General features: G+C 49.9%; 3 protein-coding genes and 1 long non-coding RNA gene across 6 annotated transcripts in view; 2 read left to right on the top strand and 2 right to left on the bottom strand.

The window, feature by feature from the left end:
* The window catches only part of cables2b (Cdk5 and Abl enzyme substrate 2b), a 30,480-nt gene extending 27,307 nt beyond the window's left edge, over positions 1-3,173 (top strand). The window contains exons 10-11 of one of the 2 annotated variants that reach the window (XR_015117806.1): positions 266-656; positions 764-3,173. Coding sequence is in view for 1 of the 2 variants with exons in the window: in XM_086213069.1 (XP_086069195.1) it covers positions 266-412 (147 nt within the window). In the remaining variant the exon portion in view is untranslated. Of the gene's footprint in view, positions 1-265 lie in introns of both variants that reach the window. The other variant, XM_086213069.1, reaches the window with a different exon arrangement.
* A 2,636-nt stretch (positions 3,174-5,809) lies between these two features.
* Positions 5,810-14,016, top strand: LOC147255385 (uncharacterized). The gene is made up of 5 exons (XM_086212523.1): positions 5,810-6,949; positions 7,819-8,493; positions 9,202-9,300; positions 9,378-9,451; positions 13,655-14,016. Exons 1-5 carry the CDS (start codon positions 6,913-6,915, stop codon positions 13,778-13,780), a joined length of 1,011 nt encoding a protein of 336 aa, XP_086068649.1. The 5' UTR covers positions 5,810-6,912; the 3' UTR covers positions 13,781-14,016.
* Positions 14,017-17,044: 3,028 nt separating this feature from the next.
* Positions 17,045-19,372, bottom strand: hsd17b10 (hydroxysteroid (17-beta) dehydrogenase 10). The gene is made up of 6 exons (XM_086212522.1): positions 19,293-19,372; positions 18,490-18,654; positions 18,002-18,166; positions 17,791-17,919; positions 17,607-17,715; positions 17,045-17,453 (listed from the first exon to the last, which is right to left on the bottom strand). Exons 1-6 carry the CDS (start codon positions 19,314-19,316, stop codon positions 17,263-17,265), a joined length of 783 nt encoding a protein of 260 aa, XP_086068648.1. The 5' UTR covers positions 19,317-19,372; the 3' UTR covers positions 17,045-17,262.
* Positions 19,373-20,386: 1,014 nt separating this feature from the next.
* LOC147255383 (uncharacterized) lies at positions 20,387-23,276 on the bottom strand. Of its 2 annotated transcripts, none has more exons than XR_015117697.1 (4): positions 22,771-23,276; positions 22,561-22,658; positions 22,351-22,473; positions 20,387-21,430 (listed from the first exon to the last, which is right to left on the bottom strand). It is a non-coding gene; the product is annotated as an uncharacterized LOC147255383 (long non-coding RNA). The 2 variants fall into 2 exon arrangements; XR_015117698.1 differs by having other exon boundaries at positions 22,999-23,276.
* Between the last annotated feature and the right edge of the window lie 309 nt (positions 23,277-23,585).

The following is a 23,585-nucleotide window of genomic DNA, read 5'->3' as shown; positions in this document are numbered from 1 at the left end:
GACACGCGTGTGGCGTGATCGTCTGACCGGGCTGAGCTTTTCCTCCTCGTCACCTTCAGGTCCACTCATTCCAACCGTCCAAGAAAAGAACTGTGGCGATTGAATGAGTTGGTGTGTTCACTGGGACATCAGCGGTCCAATAGCGCGGCTGCGTCTCAGCATGTGATCCCACTGGTGGATGTAGAACAGCTCCTCCTACCTGAGCGGAGGTCAAAGGTGAATGTGTCACGGCTCCGGTTTAACGTTTTGTCCGTGTGTCCTGCAGAAGCTGGAGGAACGCTTCAGGATCGGCAGGAGGGAGCTGATATCCTTCGAGTTCACCATCCTGGTCGCCCTGGAGATGGCGCTCTACCTCCCAGAGAGTAAAGTCATGCCACATTACAGACGGCTGGTGCAGCAGCAGCAGGTATAGCGGCGCCGGTCGGGCTCGTCTGGTACCACACTGCGCCGGACGTGCAGACGAACCAAAGGTCATCCACACTGTGATGGGCAGCACCGCAGCAGGCTGGACGGCGTCCGGACCCACATGTCCCCCCTCCGCCACTGCGAGCCATGGTTCAGCAGCACAACGGAGGTTGAGCTAAGCCCCGCCCCTCGCCAGCACATCTTCTTCTTTCTGATTTTATAGACTCACCAGCTGCTTTGCAAAGATTTTGGTAATGACGTCTCCACAATCATGCCTTTCCTGTTCCAGACCCGAATCCTGGTTCAGGTCTGACTCACCTGAACCGTGACCAGTCTTTTTACTGACCTTCCCTTCCAGTTGCTGCAACTGAATAACGCCACCTTGTTTCTTCCGCTCTCGTCCCTTCTGGATCCTTCCGTGTTCTGTGAGGGAGGTTCAGCGTCTCTGCTGTCCGCGGCTCCTCTGTAGGAGTCCAAGTGCCTTATGGCAGGGCCGCTGAGGAGTCCAGGAACGTTGCTCCTGTTCTGCGGTTCCACAGGAATTCCCTCCCCGATCCAGGAGCTGTGCAGCTCCATCCTCGTCTCTTCATGACATCATCCGTCCTCTTTCACACCAGCGGTCACACAGAAGCAAGAAATAAAACCAACCAACGACATCACGGACGTTTCTGCCTCTTCTTGAGGCTGCCAAAGGTCTTCCCTAAAATGACGTCAGTCTCATGTCCGTCCCCCCGTCCCACGAGACCAGCATGTCAACACCGTCCCAAAGACCTGAGACGTATTTTTACACCAAAATTCAGGAGGAATTCCCTGCGAAGGACTCATGACTGACTGATCCACGGGAGAGAAAACCGACAAAAGTCAAAAACTGCAACACCTGCTGCTCTTTTCTGGGTGTCTGGTGTTGGTTGTGTGGTTCTGCTGAAGTGTTCAGGTGGAGAACCTTCAGGTGGAGAACCTTCAGATGGAGGTCACTGATGACTGACAGGCAAAGACGTGAGCGCTGAGGCTGCAGGCCTCCTCGTTCTTTCTGCACTGTGAGACACTTCACAACAACCAAAAACATCACAAGGAGCTCCGAGGAATCTCTCCTCACTCACGTGTTCTTTGACTTCAGTGTATCACGCAGAGACGGGGCCCCCCGGCCCCCCGGCCCCCGGCTCTGTAGCAAGCCTTTGGGAAGCGGCTAAAACTGTCAGGAATATCGTTTCAGTCCCGTTTTAGATCGTTTCCAGAGGAATGAGAGAGGACGTGGCCTCTTTACTCTGTGTATTGATCAGATCGATACATCGATCAGATCGATACATCGATCTGAATCAGTGTATTGAATCTTTGACCAGCCTGATTGATGCAATTATCTGAATATGGATTAACGTCCAAATACAATGGTCTGGGAACAGTCAATGCGTTCCAGCGAGAGAGAATCAATAAAAGAAAGAGGAGATGAGAGAGGTTTGGGGAGGATATCCAGTTAAAATAACCCACAAAAACATTCTAGAATGATGAACATTATGATTCAACTCTCATGGTTCAAACTGATTTGTCATCAGAAAAATGCAGAACTCAGAGAAACTAAAATAGGAAACCGATTCTCGTGAATAATGGCGGTGGTTGGACCCTGGAGGCCGGCCGCCGCGGAGGAGGAGCAGCAGCCCCCAGACGCGCCAAGGTCGCTGACGGTTTTGCACTTTGCCTTTTTTCTTATAAATCCTGACTTCTTCTTTTTTGTTAAGTCGCCAGTGGGGGGGGGGGGGGTCATCGTGTTTTTCTATATGTGACGTAGCTTATTGTGAATTCAGAAAACGGGCCGAGTCACTGACGAGTTGATGAGACCAAAAAGCCAGAATCCGGTCGGCGGCGCGCGTCTTCCCCGAGGTTCTTCCTGTCCTGGTGGTTCTCTCGGGTCGTCCGACTCGGCACTCGGTCTTCCGGCGTCCTCGTCTCTACATTAGAGACCGGGGTCTTGATTCTATGCAGCTTGTTTCCCGTCGTCGTCCCTCCAGCGCGGGTGCACCTGGGTTTGCTCTGGTGTTTGAACCTCACGTCTCCTCGCGTCCCGTCGCGGCTCGACGCTCCGTCGCTCTCCGGAGTGCTGGGAGGCTGCAGAGGGAAACATTCACCGTCCGTCTTCCATTGGAGTGGAAATGTTGGAGATGATTTGACTGTGTTTTTCTTCCTTTTTATGGACGAGCAGGTCGGCAGCGTTTCACTCGAGGCATTACGATCAAGACATTGTCATGTTGTCTTTTTTTAAATTATTCTGATTATAGTTTTTGATTGTTGTTCTTATTCAGCTGTTGTTGTTGCCACGGGGATGAGGTTAAGCTCATGTCATGACCCGATTCAAAGAGACTCGTGTTTTTTGTAAGGTGACGTTCACCGAGACCCTGGACAGGACCGTGTGGCGTTCAGGGCGGTGGAGACGACACCTGAAGAGATGACGTATTTATTTAAGATCTATTTTCTAAAAGGTGAAGAGCGAATGCTTGTTGTGTTTGCCAATGCTCAACTCATGTTGAAGTTATTTTCATTAAAAATGTGATTCACTGTGATTCAAGTGTTCAATTTCCTGTCAAGCGTGGGCGTGAGCAGGTCGTGGCACCGCTGCGCCGCTCAGTGGCGAAAAAAGTAACTGTGAGTCGTGACCACGCATTTAAAGAGCGTTTTGACCTGGAAACAAAGCTGTGGCGTAAACTGGCTGGCACTGGGAGCAACTGCTTGTTTTACACTTTTATGATTAGACCTTTGAGTTTTACTGTGATTAAGTAGACCAGGACATTATTATTATTATTTTATTATTATTATTTTATTTGTTTGTTTGTTTGTTTTCATCGTGACAGGTGACGATGTTGATTTCCAGGAGGTTTTTTGTCCGCAGAGCTGCTGCTCAGAGATACAGACGTACTCGTGTCATTAATCTGTGGCCAAAAGAAACGTGAGAACGACTTTCATCTGTAACTGTTGCTTCTCCTCTGTCCAGTCGCAGTCGCCCAGCGCTCCACCGCAGTGCTGAAACAAAACAGGAGCCTCCACGCGAACGCTAGGCATGCAAACATCTCTTCAAAATGAAAAAGATCCTGGTGCTGTCTCCTGTCTTCCCAGGACCGCCTGCAGAAGCGCTAGTTAGCGGTCACCTGAGAGAAAAAACATCTCAAATTTGGTGTTTTCACTTAGAAACACATGAATGTAGCGATCAGTGAATCACACCTCTCTGGCTTTAGGAAAATTACTTTAAAAATCCAGTCAACCGCACAAAGCTGCAGGTAATCGTGGCAACAGCATTTGTGTGGAAAGGTTTGCATAATGTGGTGCAGTGGTCCTCACTGTGGCCTCGCAGCAAGAAGGTTCCGGGTTCGAGTCCCGGCTGGAGCACGGGGTCTTTCTGGGTGAGTCTCCATGTTCTCCCTGTTCCTGCTGGGTTCTCTCTGGTACTCCAGCTTCCTCCACAGTCCAAAGACATCAAGAGGGACCAGGTTAATCCAGACTCTAAATTGACCGTAGGCGTGACTGGGAGAGCCAATGGTTGTCTGTCTCTATGTGTTGGCCCTGCCATGGACTGGTGACCTGTCCAGGGTGAACCCCACCTCTCGCCCGTAGATGCTGGGATAGGCTCCACCCCCTGTGACCCTTACTAGTAAGGAATAAGCGCAAGACGACGATGGATGGATGGATGGTTGGTGCAATGAGGCGAGCCAGCTCAAACGCTGCTGAGTCAGACTTTCCTCTTTAAGAGGGAAAAAAAGAGGAAACTTGCTTGGGAGCCTCTCTGTGTTTGTTTGCCGTTTTAAGGTGAAGCAAAGCCGACGCGAGCCACTTCCTCTTTCTTTCTCCTGAAATTTGTTGAAAAATGTAGCAACCGAGATGAAGAGTCATCAGATTCAGATACAACAACGACTGCTGAACGCAGCTCCTGTGGTGGCGACCACAGACTCAGAGAAAGTTGTTGAAGAGTCAAGCCACTTTTACTTCCTCTGTGAACGAACACGTGTGAGACGGCGGAGACGAAAACCTCCCTCCCACAGGCAGGAAGGTGGAGCACAGCCAGGCTCAATGGGGACGGACGTCTGCTCTGACCTGCTGGGTGGAGAGAGAGACCAGGGACAGAGACAGAGAGAGAAACAGGACAGGAATGGAGAGAGAGAGAGAGAGAGGACAGGGATGAGAGGGAGAGAGAGAGAGAGGACAGGGATGAGAGGGAGAGAGAGAGAGAGGACAGGGATGGAGAGGGAGGGCGAGCGAGAGACGGAGGACAGAAGAGTTAAGACTCAACAGCAGTACACCAGCCACCATAATAACACCTACAGCTACTGAAGCATCAACTTCAGCATCATATGAGCATGAAAGTGCTAGTACTGATACTAGTACCAACACCATGCTGATGCTAATGCTAGTACGACTAGTACCAGTACTACTAGTGGTAGTACCACTAGTACCAGTGCTACTAGTGGTAGGAGGTGTCAGCCTGAGGCTCTGCAGGTCTGCAGCCTCCTCCTCCAGCAGCAGTCAGGGGTCTGGGAGGTGAGAAGCACCAGGACTCAGAGGAAGAAGTCCAGTTTGTGACCTGCAGCTGTGAGACAGGAAGGAGGAGAAGCCCAGTGCATCATGGGAGATCCCTGCCAGTCTAGGCCTGCAGTAGCAGAGCTAGGGGCTAGCCAAAGCAGTCCTAACTACAAGCTTTATCAGCGAGGAAGAACAGCACAAGAGAGACAGACAGTAGACGAAAAGAAATCTGAGTGTCGTCTGCATAGCAGTGAACATTAATGGAGTGTTTCCTGATCATGTGACCTAGAGGAAGCAGGTACAAGGTGAAGAGGACTGGTCCAAGCACAGACCCTTGTGGAACACCAGAACTGACTGTACTGGTCTCAGAGGAACCATCATTAACTAGTACCAACTGAGATGACCTAGTAAATATGACCTGAACCAGTTTAGTGTGGTTCCTTTAATACCAGTGACAGGTTCCAGTCTCTGTAGAAGGATATGGTGGTCAATGGTATCGAAGCTGCACTGAGATCTAATCAGACCAGCACAGAGACCAGTCCCTCATCTGGTACCAGTAGGAGGTCATTGGTACCTTTGACTAGTTCTGTTTCTGTGCTGGGATGAACCTGGAACCTGACTGAATCCTCCAATCAGCTGTTGCTGTGGAGAAGTCCCAGAGCTGTTTAGCAACTGCTTTCTCCAGAACCTTGGAGAGAAAAGGAAGATGTGATGTTGGTCTGTAGTTGGTAGAACTTCTGGATCCAGGGTTGCTTTTTTGAGAAGGGGTCTAATTACGGCTCTTTTAAAGGACTGTGGGACGGAACCAGATACCAGCGCCACATTGATCATGTCTAGGAGGGAGGGGCTAACGAGGGGAGAGAGTCTTTGAGCAGCTTAGTTGGGATGGGGTCTAGGAGACAGGTGGAGGTTTAGAGGAGGACATTATTGAACTGAGCTCATGAAGGCTGATGGGAGAAAAACTATCCAAGTGTGTGTCTGGTCCTCCAGCTGCCTCTAAGGTTCTGGGTTCTAGGGGCCATGTTGTCAGCTGATGGCAGCAGGAGAAGAAGTTTCTCTCTAATTAGTAGAATTTTATCGTTAAAGAAGTCCATGAACTCTTTGCTGCCCAGGGAAACAGGACTACTTGGTTCAGTAGAGCTGTGGCTCTCTGCCAGTCTGGTTCCAGTACTGAAGAGGAACCTGGGTTGTTCTTGTGTTCCTCCATCAGTGCTCAATAATCGGCTGCTCTAGTCTGAATTCTAAGGCCATCTTGCCAGATTACAGCGCCGTATCCTCTCCAGCGTTTGTGTGCTTTGTCTAAAGTGTCGTGACTCTCGGCTTCCGGCTCTGCGTGATCGTTTCGTCAAGTCGTTGATGGTCTGATAAAAGAGAATTTATACGGCTAGATGTTCAACTTTAACCCCACACGGCAGGACGGGGTCAAGGGTCAGCGAGAGGGTTCGTGTTCAGACTGGAAGGAGCCATTGAGTCTGACAGGGAGACGAAAGCAGCGCCCACACCTCCACCTGGACATCCACCTTCAATGACTTCATCTGCCTGAAGAACTGGCCTGGGCATAAACTCAGGTGCTGGACCAGGACGGCGCCACACACGGGAGGCGGCGCTGGGGTTTCCCGGGCTGGCAGAGATCCAGGCTTCCAAATGAATTATGACTTATTTTGAGTTCGGGTTTTATTAACTGATGTTGAATTAATACAAAATTAGACGTCCTCGACGCAGTGACATCATCTGTTACTTTGTTGTCAGGGTGATGAATAAAATTCAACCCAGTCTGAGTTCACCAGGGTTTCTTGGGTTGGAGTGTATTTCCTGTGGCGTGGAGATAATTCCACTGATCTGCTGACTGACAGTGAGGGAGAGGTCAGTTTGATGATGTCGTCGAGAGTGGGGGGGGCTTAAACGTTGCTGTAACCTACAGGAGCACCAGATAAGGAACTGCTTCTCCACACTCAACCATAGAACCAGCAGCTGCTCTTGGTTTTCCCCGCCAGGACCGATCTGAGGATGAATGTCCAGCGCGTTCTCCTGTGCGTCTCTTTAGGTGAGGTCATCGCGCTCTCTTCCGCTTCCACGTGTAGATTTCCTCAGGTTTGGATTGATCATTGATTTTAAACGGAGCCAACAGTCCTCTTGCGTGATTTATCTTATTAGCTAAACGCTCATTCATTTACCATCAGGAAGTCACATCCTGGAGCCTGAGACTTGGGACTCAAGTCTCTGCGACTCGTGAACGTTCTCTAGTTTGTATACTAAAGAGCTCTGAGGAGCTGGAGGGGATTTCCTCCCGCCGGCTGCCTGGCGAGCAGCAGCAGCACAAACGTGACACCACTCCTTGGTTTTGGTGCAGAAGCTTCATGTTTTTGAAGCACAAGCTGCGTCGGCTCTGTTAGCTTGTGACTGGCCTGGTGCGATGGTGCCTCCGTTAGTCTGGGGTGATGAATAGTTTTCATTAAATAGAATTCTGTGTCACACGGCGGTGAAGGGCCACAGTTTCGTTGCAGTAGCGCCCTGGTTTGCAGCTGACGCCGCCTTAAATCAGCAGGTCGCGATGTCCAAAACATGTCTTGCTTCTTTAAAGATGTGAAGATTGGGAGTTTTAAAATGTTACTAACAGAACAGAAGTCGTGTTTCTCACTCTGGTGCATCACCAGGAATTAAGAAATGTGAAGTGCACTTCCTTAATCTGTGGTTAGATGATGACTCTGGTTAATAGTTCCCTGGGGGGGGGGGCAGTGCCCCCTGGCGCAGCGTCCCCTGCTCTCCCCCACCTGCTACGTAATTGAACTGCGAAGACAGACAGTCACTGAGGGGGGGGGGGGGGGGGGGTGAGCAAAGGGGGTTAGATCAGACCAGGACTCGTGCAGAAACACGCTGGCGGTTTCCTCCTCACTTCCTGTTTCTTCGTCTCAGCGGCGCTGCTGGTGGAGGCTCCCGCAACACCGGAGGCAAAAGGGATCCCAGATCCCAGTCTGTTTCCAGGGATCCACTCGCTCATCTGGGGGTATGATAGCAAAGACGACCACGTCCTCATCGGGACGGATGAGACGTCCCGGCAGCCTGACGGAGACATCAGCCAGCACAGTGGTGGGGGGGCCGTAGAGGTCAGGGAGCTGACCCCAGGTGACATGAATCCCCCTACCTCAGGCAGGAAGGACGAGGTCAGGACCAGAGTCACAGGTGAGAGCGCCGACAGCTCGTCAGGGTCAACGCCTGACCACGTCCCTGATGGACCATCAGAATCGTCACTGCGTGTCTCTTCAGCGGAACCCTGCGACGACCTTCAGTTTGCACGACCAAGAACCTACAGAGTTTCTGAGGGAGACGACGTCATCATCAAATGCAGCTTTACTGTGTATCCCAAAAACTGCAGGTTCCTCTGTCGCGGCGACTGTAGCGAATTCCTTTTCAGCACCAGCTGGATTGGACGCAGGAACAACAAATACGTCATTGAATTCGGGGACTTGACTTACTTTAATGTGACCATCACACAGCTGACCGCGTCAGACTCGGGATGGTACAGATGTGGAGCGCTGCGAGACCACGCCAAGAACATGTGCCAGGAGTTTGAGATCGTTGTTCAGGAGGGTGAGTTTCTACACACAGCCGGACGGACTCCCTTCTGTCCTCAAGGCCAGCTGACCGCTAGTTAGCTTAGCACAATACATGGCAGTGGATGGTAACCAAAGCACACCTCGGTCCAAAACCCTCAAAGACACTTTTCTCCAACATTGTCTTTGCCAGTGTTGGAACTCGCTTTGAAGTTCCAATGTAAAACTAAAGTTCGAAAGAGACATGGTCGGAACTACTTTCTTGACTGGGAGACTGGGCGTAGGGATTCCACACATCATCTAACTGTAACTTCCACCAAACGTTTGTTGAGGACTAGAAGAGCGACTGCTGCTCCTGATCATGAGGAGGAGGAGGAGGATTCCTGCTGGACAAACCAGCATCCTGGACCTGAGCTAGCTGATGCTAACACTTCCCACTACCAGTCAGTGGACTAAGCTAACTAGCCTGGACCTGAGTTAGCTGATGCTAACACTTCCACCCACTACCAGTCAGTGGACTAAGCTAACTAGCATGGACCTGAGCTAGCTGATGCTAACACTTCCCACCCACTGCCAGCCATTGTGCTAAGCTAATTAGCTTGGGCCCCTAACGAGAGAAGAGTCCGTCCTGAGGATGATGGATGTATAATTTCGTCCTCACCCCCGCCTGCTGTGACTCTCAGCATTGACGTCTACGACCCAAGCAGCAGACCCTCTCCTCTTGTGTTCTTCGTCTTTTCTTCAGGATCCTGGGTTTTGTCTCTTTGTGTGCCCGTGGCTGTTGTGCTACTGGCGTTTCTTCTTCTACTCTTCTATAAACTGAAGATGAGGAAAAGAGCCCATTGTGAGTGACCCTCCTGGAAGTCTCTGTGCTGCTGGGGGGGCGTCAGTCTGACTGCTGCTGGTCTTTGTCCTCCTCAGGTGAGAACAACGCCAGGCAGCGGCGACCAGGAGGCGGACACAGGCAGGAGCCCGCCAGCTCCTCATCTTCCTCGGTAAGACCGCAGCGCCGGTCTGACCAGAACCTCGCCAGCCTCCTCGATAGCAACGTTTGGGTGAAACCAGGAAAATTTATGGTGTCACCCCCCCCCCCCCCCACACACACACACACACACACACACATGTCCCTCAGAGCACCTGAACCTACAGCTATGACATTTAAATCAAGATTGATTCATCTGGAACAGACTAGAGATTTACTTAAGTACTACTGCGTGTATGTACTGTGTAGGGGATGAATCAGTACTACTTCGTGTATGTACTGTGTAGGGGATGAATCAGTACTACTTCGTGTATGTACTGTGTAGGGGATGAATCAGTTCTACTTCGTGTATGTACTGTGTAGGGGATGAGTCAGTACTACTGCGTGTATGTACTGTGTAGGGGATGAATCAGTTCTACTTCGTGTATGTACTGTGTAGGGGATGAGTCAGTACTACTGCGTGTATGTACTGTGTAGGGGATGAATCAGTACTACTTCGTGTATGTACTGTGTAGGGGATGAATCAGTACTACTTCGTGTATGTACTGTGTAGGGGATGAATCAGTACTACTGCGTGTATGTACTGTGTAGGGGATGAGTCAGTACTACTTTGTGTATGTACTGTGTAGGGGATGAATCAGTACTACTGCGTGTATGTACTGTGTAGGGGATGAATCAGTACTACTGCGTGTATGTACTGTGTAGGGGATGAATCAGTACTACTGCGTGTATGTACTGTGTAGGGGATGAATCAGTACTACTGCGTGTATGTACTGTGTAGGGGATGAATCAGTACTACTGCGTGTATGTACTGTGTAGGGGATGAATCAGTACTACTTCGTGTATGTACTGTGTAGGGGATGAATCAGTTCTACTTCGTGTATGTACTGTGTAGGGGATGAATCAGTACTACTACGTGTATGTACTGTGTAGGGGATGAATCAGTACTACTGCGTGTATGTACTGTGTAGGGGATGAGTCAGTACTACTGCGTGTATGTACCTTGTAGGGGATGAATCAGTACTACTTCGTGTATGTACTGTGTAGGGGATGAATCAGTTCTACTTCGTGTATGTACTGTGTAGGGGATGAATCAGTACTACTGCGTGTATGTACTGTGTAGGGGATGAATCAGTACTACTGCGTGTATGTACTGTGTAGGGGATGAATCAGTACTACTGCGTGTATGTACTGTGTAGGGGATGAATCAGTACTACTTCGTGTATGTACTGTGTAGGGGATGAATCAGTACTACTGCGTGTATGTACTGTGTAGGGGATGAGTCAGTACTACTGCGTGTATGTACTGTGTAGGGGATGAGTCAGTACTACTGCGTGTATGTACTGTGTAGGGGATGAATCAGTACTACTGCGTGTATGTACTGTGTAGGGGATGAGTCAGTACTACTTCGTGTATGTACTGTGTAGGGGATGAGTCAGTACTACTGCGTGTATGTACTGTGTAGGGGATGAATCAGTACTACTGCGTGTATGTACTGTGTAGGGGATGAGTCAGTACTACTTCGTGTATGTACTGTGTAGGGGATGAATCAGTACTACTGCGTGTATGTACTGTGTAGGGGATGAATCAGTACTACTTTGTGTATGTACTGTGTAGGGGATGAATCAGCACTACTGCGTGTATGTACTGTGTAGGGGATGAGTCAGCACTACTCCGTGTATGTACTGTGTAGGGGATGAGTCAGTACTACTGCGTGTATGTACTGTGTAGGGGATGAGTCAGTACTACTGCGTGTATGTACTGTGTAGAGGATGAGTCCGTACTACTTCGTGTATGTACTGTGTAGGGGATGAATCAGTACTACTGCGTGTATGTACTGTGTAGGGGATGAATCAGTACTACTTCGTGTATGTACTGTGTAGGGGATGAATCAGCACTACTGCGTGTATGTAATGTGTAGGGGATGAATCAGCACTACTTCGTGTATGTACTGTGTAGGGGATGAGTCAGTACTACTGCGTGTATGTACTGTGTAGGGGATGAGTCAGTACTACTGCGTGTATGTACTGTGTAGGGGATGAGTCCGTACTACTTCGTGTATGTACTGTGTAGGGGATGAGTCAGTACTACTGCGTGTATGTACTGTGTAGGGGATGAGTCAGTACTACTGCGTGTATGTACTGTGTAGGGGATGAATCAGTACTACTGCGTGTATGTACTGTGTAGGGGATGAATCAGCACTACTGCGTGTATGTACTGTGTAGGGGATGAGTCAGCACTACTGCGTGTATGTACTGTGTAGGGGATGAGTCAGCACTACTGCGTGTATGTACTGTGTAGGGGATGAGTCCGTACTACTTCGTGTATGTACTGTGTAGGGGATGAATCAGTACTACTGCGTGTATGTACTGTGTAGGGGATGAATCAGTACTACTGCGTGTATGTACTGTGTAGGGGATGAGTCAGTACTACTGCGTGTATGTACCTTGTAGGGGATGAATCAGTACTACTTCGTGTATGTACTGTGTAGGGGATGAATCAGTTCTACTTCGTGTATGTACTGTGTAGGGGATGAATCAGTACTACTGCGTGTATGTACTGTGTAGGGGATGAATCAGTACTACTGCGTGTATGTACTGTGTAGGGGATGAATCAGTACTACTGCGTGTATGTACTGTGTAGGGGATGAATCAGTACTACTTCGTGTATGTACTGTGTAGGGGATGAATCAGTACTACTGCGTGTATGTACTGTGTAGGGGATGAGTCAGTACTACTTCGTGTATGTACTGTGTAGGGGATGAGTCAGTACTACTGCGTGTATGTACTGTGTAGGGGATGAATCAGTACTACTGCGTGTATGTACTGTGTAGGGGATGAGTCAGTACTACTTCGTGTATGTACTGTGTAGGGGATGAATCAGTACTACTGCGTGTATGTACTGTGTAGGGGATGAATCAGTACTACTTTGTGTATGTACTGTGTAGGGGATGAATCAGCACTACTGCGTGTATGTACTGTGTAGGGGATGAGTCAGCACTACTCCGTGTATGTACTGTGTAGGGGATGAGTCAGTACTACTGCGTGTATGTACTGTGTAGGGGATGAGTCAGTACTACTGCGTGTATGTACTGTGTAGAGGATGAGTCCGTACTACTTCGTGTATGTACTGTGTAGGGGATGAATCAGTACTACTGCGTGTATGTACTGTGTAGGGGATGAATCAGTACTACTTCGTGTATGTACTGTGTAGGGGATGAATCAGCACTACTGCGTGTATGTAATGTGTAGGGGATGAATCAGCACTACTTCGTGTATGTACTGTGTAGGGGATGAGTCAGTACTACTGCGTGTATGTACTGTGTAGGGGATGAGTCAGTACTACTGCGTGTATGTACTGTGTAGGGGATGAGTCCGTACTACTTCGTGTATGTACTGTGTAGGGGATGAGTCAGTACTACTGCGTGTATGTACTGTGTAGGGGATGAGTCAGTACTACTGCGTGTATGTACTGTGTAGGGGATGAATCAGTACTACTGCGTGTATGTACTGTGTAGGGGATGAATCAGCACTACTGCGTGTATGTACTGTGTAGGGGATGAGTCAGCACTACTGCGTGTATGTACTGTGTAGGGGATGAGTCAGCACTACTGCGTGTATGTACTGTGTAGGGGATGAGTCCGTACTACTTCGTGTATGTACTGTGTAGGGGATGAATCAGTACTACTGCGTGTATGTACTGTGTAGGGGATGAATCAGCACTACTTCGTGTATGTACTGTGTAGGGGATGAATCAGCACTACTGCGTGTATGTACTGTGTAGGGGATGAGTCAGTACTACTGCGTGTATGTACTGTGTAGGGGATGAGTCCGTACTACTGCGTGTATGTACTGTGTAGGGGATGAGTCCGTACTACTTCGTGTATGTACTGTGTAGGGGATGAGTCAGTACTACTGCGTGTATGTACTGTGTAGGGGATGAGTCAGTACTACTGCGTGTATGTACTGTGTAGGGGATGAATCAGTACTACTGCGTGTATGTACTGTGTAGGGGATGAGTCAGTACTACTGCGTGTATGTACTGTGTAGGGGATGAGTCAGTACTACTTCTTGTATGTACTGTGTAGGGGATGAATCAGTACTACTGCGTGTATGTACTGTGTAGGGGATGAGTCAGTACTACTGCGTGTATGTACTGTGTAGGGGATGAGTCAGTACTACTGCGTGTATATATACTGACTCTCTGTCCTCTTCAGGCTCAGGCACTCACCTTCACCTATGAGAACTGGACTTCAGACCCCAGAGATGAGGAACCCGTCTACCAAAGACTGGATCCGGTCCCCGAAGGGTGGGACCAGACCTACTGCACACTGAGGCCCTGATGAGTCAGGAAGGCCGACCGGAGAAGCTCCGCCTCCGCAGGAGTCGGTGTCACGTCTCTTGAGAACGGTGAACAGCTGCGGCGAGGAGAGCCGTGACTCAGAGCTGCTTTGACTCCTGAACTCAAAGATCCGTTCCCTTGGTTCTTCAGCCTGACTCAGCCATGCAGTCAGGTTTGTGAGTGACATCAAATGTGGGAGAAGCGTCCAAAAAAAAAGTCCTCTTGTCAGTTTCCCTCCCCCTCAGAGCCCCCCCCCCCCCCCCCCCCACCAAGGAAAGAACGTCTCACAGTTAAAACCACAAGAACTTTCCAGAGTAATGAAGAACCTTGGGAGGAACGTTGTTAGTTCCCACTGCAGGAGTCTGAACCCTCCTTCAGTAGTAGCGCTCTGTGTGTGTGTGTGTGTGTGTGTGTGTGTGTGTGTGTGTGTGTGTGTGTGTGTGTGTGTGTGTGTGTGTGTGTGTGTGTGTGTGTGTGTGTGTGTGTGTAGTGGTCGGTTGACCAGTATTTGTTTGTGTGTGTTTTATTTACATAAACTGAACCACAGCTAAAATAATGAAATGTAAACGATGCTTCATGAATCCTTTCCCACTGCTGAGGAACGTCTGAGCAGTTCCCTCGTCTCCGAGTCGCATGGAAAATGCCTGAAATAAAGTTTGTGGTGAACATGAGCCTGAGGTTTTAGAGGGTTGAGTCATGTGACCCTGGCGTGGTCCCTTCAGAGGCTAACGTTAGCTTAGTCCTCCATCCGAGTGGTTCATCGGTGAGGATGAGATGATGAACACACGTCATTGGTGGAGGAAAAAATTACCTCATGTCTGATACACTAACTTCCTGTTTGACCTCAAAATTACCTCATCCGTGATATGCTTACTTCCTGTTTGATTATGAAAAACAACCTCACGCTTGAGACGACCACTTCTTCTTCGTCTGTCACATGACCTCAACAACATCAGCTGTCAGAGTTTGGCTCTGAAAGTAGGAGGTCCCATCAAGCCCAGATGTTTCTGCTGTCACGCCAAAACAAGGAAGTGAAGGCGGGGAGTGACACGCCTGGCGTGGTTTCTGGGGGGGGCGGGCAGTTATGGAACGTAGGAAATATTATTGTGAAAAAAGACCTGCGCCGACATCTTTGAACGCTGGATTAATTTTATACATTCGAGTTGAGGAATAAGTATTTATCAAAGTACTACAGATAGTCAGGAGTTTGTGTATTTCTTAGACCATTCGTGTACTCAGTCATGTTTCCTCTAGACGAAGACGGGCCGTCCACTGGACTCCATCCAGGAGGTGGAGGACAGAAGGATGTTAGCCAAGATGGCATCCATCATGAAAACACCTCCCACCCCGTGCGGTGTGGCTCAGGGGTAGAGTGGCCGTCCAGCAACCAAAGGGTCGCTGGTTCGATCCTCGACCCCGGTGACCATGTCCAAGTGTCCTTGAGCAAGATACTGGACCCATAATTGCTCCTGATGAGCAGGTTGGCGCCTTGCATGGCAGCTCCACCATCAGTGAGTGAGTGTGAATGAGACGACACGGTAAAGCGCTTGGAGTGCTGCTAAGGTAGAAAAGCGCTCTATAAAATTGAGTCCATTTTCCATTTTCCATTAACGCCGGCACCTCACTGGAGACCTGAGCAGCTCCTTCAGCTCCAGACTGCTGCGCCCTCAGAGAAGGAGGGGGCGCCGCCGCAGGTCCCGCCTGCCGGCAGCCATCGGGCTGCACCACCACACACCGGGGCCACGCAGCAACGTGCATTGTTGGTGCAATAACACATTCCTATTTTCCATACTTGATGTAAATGTTCATCTTTATTTGTTTTAGTTTTGTTTGTTTCTTAATTCATAACTATTTTTCTTTCTTTTATGTCATCCTTTCTTCTTCCCTCTGCTGAAACCGCGTGGAATGAATGAAGTGCTCTCATTCTTCTTCATGACTGCTTATTACTGACGTCATGTAGCGCGGCGGCGGGTTTAGCTGGCTAACATCAGCAGTCAGTTCGATTTCGCGTGTAAAAACAGGTCAGATCTACACGAACCTCCGTCAGCTCCAGATCAGATACAGAGCAGATTATAATCTGGTGTTAGACCAGGTGGGAGTCCGTCACCTCCAACCTCTGCTCTTCCTTCATCAGTCCTGGTGGACCACCAGGCCGATGGCGCCGGAGCTCAGAGATGTCGATACGTCATCAGACAGAATGAAGATAAGTTAACCATTTATGGATCCTCGGTGGTCATGAGTGGAACACAGTGACCTTTGACCTTCACATACTGTAATATGAACAGGTTAGTGAACGCTGACTAGCCACGGTAACTGAGGAAGAACCAACCCCCTGTGGTCATGATCCTCTTGGACAAGCTGGAGGAGTCCCGCCCCCCAGGGAGCAGCTGGACAGGTCAAACCTGTTTACTCTCTCAAGGCTCTCAAACCCTCACGGCTGTTTGGGGTGTTTTTCCGTTGCTATGCAGCAGAAACGCATCCCTTCATGGTCCCTGTAGTTTTATCTCAACATTCCTCCACCTAAATTGTAGTTTTTGATTCTGCTGATTATAATCAGTAGTATCACATTCTTCTGTACTTCACATTGAGTGTATAAGTACTAGTGACCCCGTGTCAGTAGTTTGCAGGGTCTGGGGGAGGAGTCAGGCTCATGCAGTCTTCAAAAAACTACAAATACAAACAAGTACTCTTTGTAATACTATCTCGTCAATACCAGAATGTTGCTAGTTTATTGCAAAACAAATATTAGCATCTGCTATAAGAGGCTTTTATCACGAAGCAGCGACAGCAAACACAGATTGTTGCCATGGCCTCCCCCTGACCATCGGACCTGAACCGCAGGTCACATGTCCTGTAACAGGAAGTGAGAGAACGCGAGCACGTTTGACCTCAATCTGAAGGGGGAGTTTCCATGACGTCCTGTGTTTCCAGCGCAGCAGCCGGTGAAACTGAGGCTAGCGTGCAGGAGCGACCCGGGTCTCCTCGCCTTGTGTCACTTCCATCCTGGGTATCGCATCTGACATGTGACCAGACGATGGCGCCCCTCAGCCAGGAACTACATGAAGCTGCCGACTTCGTCCCCCCTACTTCCACCTCTCATTATCATAGTTGTACTTTCATTTTTCTCCTTTGATCTTCATTCTAGTCGTGATTCATTTATATTTCTTTAGTTAGTTTTACTTCTTTAAATTGGTGTCTAATTTTGATCTTTGTAGTCGTTGAATAGTCGAGTCTGATAAAATACATCAAAAACACTCGTTACACTTCTGAAAACTCATCAGAGGTTTATTAGGCTCTGGATACGTTTACAAAACAGGTGGAGAAGTCATAAGTACTACCTAAGTACTGCAATGATGTAGTTTTATTCATTCACATTGTCATCCTCACACAGCTGAGTGGTCATCAGTTTATGTTTGCTGTGTACAACCTACACACACACACACACACACGCACGCACACACACACACACACGCTCTCTCTCTCTCAGGCCTGCATCCGAATGGCTCCGTCCAGTCTGATGACCTCTCCGTTAATCATGGGGTTCTCAGCCAGCGCCAGCACCAGGTGGGCGAACTCGGCGGGGTCTCCCAGGCGTGAGGGGAAGGGCACCTGGCGGGCGAGGAAGGAGCGCACCTTCTCTGGGAGTCCAGCCAGGAGAGGAGTGGAGAACAGACCTGCGTGATGGAGGAGACGCCGATGAAAGAGGACACGCCCACATTCAAACAGTGACGGAATGTTTGTTCCTCAAGTCAGCAGACGACGACGCACCACACCGCCTCGCCCGTCACTGCGAGCTCCGGCCCGAGAGGTTCCCCCTCGACACTCACCCGGCGCTATGGTGACGACCCTGACGCCAATCGTCGCCAGATCTCTGGCGATGGGGAGCGTCATTCCAACAATTCCACCTTTGGAAGCTGAATACGCCGCCTGGCCCATCTGCAGCCAGAGATCAAAACACCTGCCGGTGAACAGAGGAATCACGCATTTATGTTCACGTGGACGTCAACGGACCTGTCCGTCAAAGGCTGCCACGCTGGCGGTGTTGATGATGCATCCTCTGTGTCCGTCCGCGTCGGGCTCGTTCTTCTCCATCGCACCCACTGACAGCCGAATCACGTTAAAGGTCCCCACTAAGTTCACCTGCGGAGCACAAACACGTCTGATGAGTCTGGCGTCTCTCCTGCTGCTGAGTGATGGCGCCGGCGTCCACGCGTCGTCTCACATTGACCACTCGCTGGAAATCCTCCAGGCTGTGAGGCAAGTCCCTCTTATGGCTGTAGGTTTTTATGGCGACGGCGATGCCGGCACAGTTGACGGCCAGATCCAGCCTCCCGAACTTCTGTCTGGCCAGCGACACGGCTTCCATCACTTCTCTCTCGGACGTCACCTGGACGACGACAGACGCGAGGAAACGTGTCAAGCAGCAGGGAACTTAAGACAAACAGGAAGTGAAGCGTGCCGTCACAGGATGTTCTGCTTTGGTCCATTATTGATCTATGCATGACTGAATATACACATTTAAAAAGGGGGTACGGTTCCTGCTTCATCCTGACGTTTTTAATCAGGATTTATTTTTGTCATTTAAAATGTTGGTTAGTTTCCACGCTGAAGCGCCGCCAGCGAAACTCTGCATGGCAGGAAACTTTTTTCAAGTGCTGGTTTTCTCCTTCCTTGACGGCTGCGTCGGGTCTGAGGAGGTTCTGGACTCACGTCTGCCGGAGCGAAGGCGCAGCGTTCTCCTAAACTGGCCGCCAGAGCCGCTCCATCAGTGGAGGGAAGGTCCATGATGACAGCAGAGCCGCCGCTCTTGACCAGACGCTCCACGGTGGCCCGGCCCAAACCAGACGCCCCCCCCGACACCAGGCCCACCATCCCCTGCACCACAGACATGACAAGGAACCAGAAACACATTCAGGTTCAATCAGAAGGAGGCGTGAGGGAGCCCAGCTGATTCCTGGCAACAGCAACTCTGATAACAGCGAGACAGCGCCCCCTGCAGCTCTCAGAAACAAACAACAACAAGACAGAAAAAGTCCTGAAAGCCTGCAAGTGTGAGTGCCTGCCGTCACGCCGGGCTTCAGGGACGTCATTCATTAGTTTCCCGACATTTTACTGACCGAACATTTAGTCAAGATAACCTTCGGATCAGGGGAGGGATGAAGGCGTCATTAACGTAGCAACAGTGCTGCTGCACTTTCCCCCGCACAGGTAGCCAGAATCCTCACTCTTACGTCACTGAGAAACATTCAATCCACACTGGAGTGATGCGGTGTGACGTCTCTGCTTCGTCAGAGTCCATCAGCAGAGACGTCTCACTTCTAATATTCAGGTGCAGAACCACGAGTGAGGTCAGGTTAGCTGGTTAGCAGCTAACGAGCCGACCAGCGACAGGAAACCCTGCGCGACGATGAGCGAACAAACCGCAGACAGGAGCGAGCTTGGCGCACACCAACGGACGCGAGGGCGGCAGAATCCAGCGAGAAGAATCAAAGGTTTGATTCACGTTTCCTCACCTTGATGCACCGAATGTTCGCCATGTTGGTTCAGAGACGGAAGTGACGTCAAGTCGAAGATGGTATATTTGAAGGAGGAAGCGCTGTCTGTTCATGAAAACTGAGAACGCGGGCGAGCGCTGTGACGTCTCCTCACCCGCCCTGCTAGCTTAGCTTAGCTTAGCTGCTGTTCGATCAGAGAAGTGTGTTCATACATCGCGATGAACCAATACAAGTACATCTTTGTATACTTTGGAATTTTTTTAACGGCACAGTCGTTAATGCACTTTTAAATCAACTCATTAACACATTATGTCACTTGTGTGCTGCTGCTAGCACCCTCTAGTGGAGGGGTCTGAAACTGGTCCGGTACAGCGCGTGTGGCTGCAGGTTTTATTCCAACCCAGCAGAAGCCACACCTGATCCAACCATGAGCTGTGTGAACGCAGATTTGACTTAAGTAGATTCAGGTGTTGCTTTTGCTGGGTTGTTATGAAAACCTGCAGCCACACGCGCTGTATCGGACCAGTTTGAGACCCCCGGTCTAGTGGAACGTTTGTGTGCCTGCGTGTACTCGGTAAAATCAGATGACTACAACTGTGAAGTACCTCCAACATGTACTCTGATTTATTAGAAGTACAGCACGGACACTCTGGTGACCTGCTGAAACTGTGTGTCTCTGCGGTTGGTAGACCGTGGGGTCTGAACAGCGGAGGCGGAAGCAGAGTGAGAGCTCTGAGTGTCACCGCTCTTCGGTGACAGCGTGGAGGATGGAGGAGGCGTGGTCACGAAGGCCCCCACCATCGATTTGTCAACCAATGGGTGAGCGCCTCAAGGAAGCCCCCCCTCCCCCCCATGGCCGAGGGAATACCGGCCAGTCACAGCGACCCTGCAGCTGTCAAGGTCAGTTCAGGACGACTGGAACCGCCTCATTTCCACTTCCGGTGCCACTTCCATCTGCTCTGAGCCTGCAGGCTGAACCAAACCATCCACCGGGACTGAGTTCAGGGCCAAACTCGGTCCAGGTAGGACAGACGAGGCTGGCAGCAGGTGAGTTTGTGTGACAGACCACTGCAGACGTGACGCACAAAGTAAAACACCTCACTCACCACAAGCTGGCCGCCGCCACATCCTCCAGGTCAAACTCTACCATTTAAAAGTGGTGTTTACACTTCAACCAGCCAATGGGTTTTCCAGCAGCTGAGATTGAGAACTTTTAATGACTCCTGATTCTCTGGAACACACAAGAATCCCTTGACCAGCATTTATTTACCACGCATGACACGATTCATGGTCATCTCAGTCTGGACTGTTGGAGTGACATCAGGCCCTGGTCATGAAGGCAACATCTGTCACTCTTCTTCAGGCAAAGATCAGACCAGCTTTGGGGGGGGTAGAACTTTCGCTGTCACGACAAAGAAAGCAAAACACAAACAGACTGTGACTTCTTTTATTCTCTGACATGAGCTTCAGGGTACAGAGGATCAACGCGCTTCCCCGAGATGTTTCACTAATAAGAACGAAGACGCGCAGTACTTCAGTACGTGTGTTCACCGTCATGTCAGCACCAAAGCGGCGCAGCCCGCTAGTCACCCTCTAACTAACCGTTCACCAGGAGTCAACTAGTTGCTGCACTGCTCCTTTCCTATTATTGCATAGTGAATCTGAGTTATGAGACACAACCAGACGTCAGAATGTGTCTGGGAGAACTGTGGTCATCAGTTTACAGAACAAAAAACAGAGGAACTCTTTGGTAGCGGCGCTTTGATTAAACAGCGGCACTGGAAGGAGCCCTAGACCCTAGAAACAAGCTAGCAACTAGAATAATGCAGGGTTCATGGGGGAACACGAAAAGCCTGAAGCTCAGTGGTGGGGACCTTGAAGTCATGTGACCCTGGTGTAGCTCCTTCAGAGGCTAACAGCTTAGCTTAGGTCCATCAGTGAAGACGATCTTGATGAACTAAACCTGGAAGAACAACTTTTTTTCACCAGAGCTGATTTACTGATTCAATCACATGGAGCAGTCCTATTGGCTGCTCGGGGAGGAACCAGGAGATGACCACTTCCTGTTGGTGGAGGAACCAGGAGATGACCACTTCCTGTTGGTGGAGGAACCAGGAGATGACCACTTCCTATTGGACTACAGACACGCTTCATCCCTGCAGCATATTATTGTAGATAAATTAGTGGCAAGAAATGGATGAAAAGACCATTCATGGTTCAAAATATTACATTCATTTGTTCTGTGGGGTTTTTTGGTGTCATCCAACAAATTCCCAACTGCCATCAGGAAAAGATTAGAATTCCATTCCTGCAATTCCCACCCTGAGGGCTACTCTGTGACGAGCCGACTCCAGCCTCCAGGGAGCGTCAGGAGCAGCAGCAGGAGCACAGCCAGCGCACGATGCTGCCACATTGTGGAAGGCAGTAAGTTGTATGGTTGTATCTCCAAAACAGGGGTTATAATATCCCACACCCCACAACAACACAACTTACTACCTCACTACAGCACAGCGACAGACAGCTCAGGAGCGCCACGCCGGGTCGCCTCCTCTGGACCGCTGGAGCTGCCATTCAGCACGTTTGGGAGCTCCTCCTCCTCAGTCCACGCCAGAGACACAGAACATAACCAGGGAAATGAATCCAATGTTCTCTGAAGCGCTTGATGTCCTTTCTATGCACTGTCACCAACGGCAACAGAGGCCCAGTCACCGTGGCAACAGAACACAAGAGGTGGAGAGCCTCCATCATGTAGAGGGTGCTTTGGTTGCTGTGAGAAAGACAGTAGGCTGTATAGTTATCTCCCAGATCTGGTGTGATCCTAAAACTATACAAACTACTACCTCATCCCACAGCCACCTCGTCTCCTCCGGGCTCCTGAGCAGCGTTCTCGCGCCGCTCCTACCTGCTGTCATTACCACCGTGTGTCCACTCTCTGGGAAGAAGAAAGATGGAGGAGTAACGTGACCAACCTGGAAAATGTTACTTCCTAATGGGTTCCAGACACGGAGGATGGAAACAAGAACTAAACACCCCGGGAACAGAAAACAGACATGAAGCGACAGTCATAGAGATGCACCTTGTCATCATCCACTGATGGTGAGAACTACTTCCTCTTGTGGATCACCGCTGTTCGCGTTATCTTTGAGGAACCATCATCAGGCTGGAGTAAACGACACTGGACTGCTTCAAAATAACAAAACTGTACAAAGATGTATCAAATCGATTAAATATAAATTCAAATGCGATGTGTATGGAGAGGATGAATGGATCCGTGGCATTAAATCACCGTCATTCCGATTTTCCATCTGTGAGTAACGTTACAAACATCCCCGACCCGACATCTCGTCCCTACATCTGGACAGAAATGAAGCATCGCCCCTGAAGCTGGAGAAATAAGAAGAGTTCAACTTGAGCAAGCAGAGTTAACGCAGACCTGTGGATTTGTTTCCAGCAAACAGATGCATCGGGAGGGTAGAAACTGAGGAACTGGCCTCACCTCCAGCAGGAACGAGCGTCAATCATTAAGCTAACGACTGCTCCTAACTCAGGTGAGGCTAACAGGCTAACCTGACAACCAGCCGTCATTTGAAGCTAGTTAGCTGCCCGGGTTCAACAAGAGCTTCCGTACTGACAATACTTTAGCATTGGCGTGACCGAAAGCAAAGACTAGCTCCCGTTATAGCCAGCCGGTTAACAGCAGTTCACTCAAAGACCGGCTACATGCCTTTGACGCCAGCTAGCCAGCGGTGCTGCCAAGCTAGCTGACAGCTAGCTGGAATTGGCGGTTCTCGACCTCATAGTCCGACTGCTGCCACATCCGCCGTCCGCACATGCTGCCGAGCCCGCGGCCGTCTGTGTCAGCAGGGAAGCGGTTTCCCCTCTCGCCGAAGTCCAGGATACAGCGCCACGCATTGGGGTTCCCCTCAAGTCCTCACGAAGCCCAGGTGGCTCCGTTTCCCATCCTCGCCATCTTTCCTGGTGGAGCGGGTTTGAGGTTGCTGGCTGAGGGAGCGCTGCTGACATGCTGAAGTATCGCGAGATTTACGGATGCGTGGGACGAGATTTCGGCCTGCTTGCCTGAGAGGTCTCTCCACAAATCAAAGGCGCTTCTCAACGTTTTGCTCATCAGTCAGTAGAAATACTTTAATTTGTGCTTCAGCGGTACTCAACTCATTTTTTTATTCGTAGGGTCTACAAATGAGAACAGAAGTTTACACGTGTAAAGTATTTGCAACGTTAAACTACTTTCCTAACTTACCTAAATCTACAAGTAGTTTTACTTGTTTGTACATTTAAGAGGTCCAACTTTGC

Source organism: Aulostomus chinensis, chromosome 9 (assembly GCF_037954235.1).
Source record: "Aulostomus chinensis isolate RoL2024-O1b breed Wild chromosome 9, RoL_Achi_v1.0, whole genome shotgun sequence".
In the NCBI taxonomy this organism is placed as follows: Eukaryota; Metazoa; Chordata; class Actinopteri; order Syngnathiformes; family Aulostomidae; genus Aulostomus; species Aulostomus chinensis.
The sequence above is the reverse complement of the archived record's forward strand: the minus strand, read 5'-3'. Positions and strand labels throughout refer to the sequence as shown.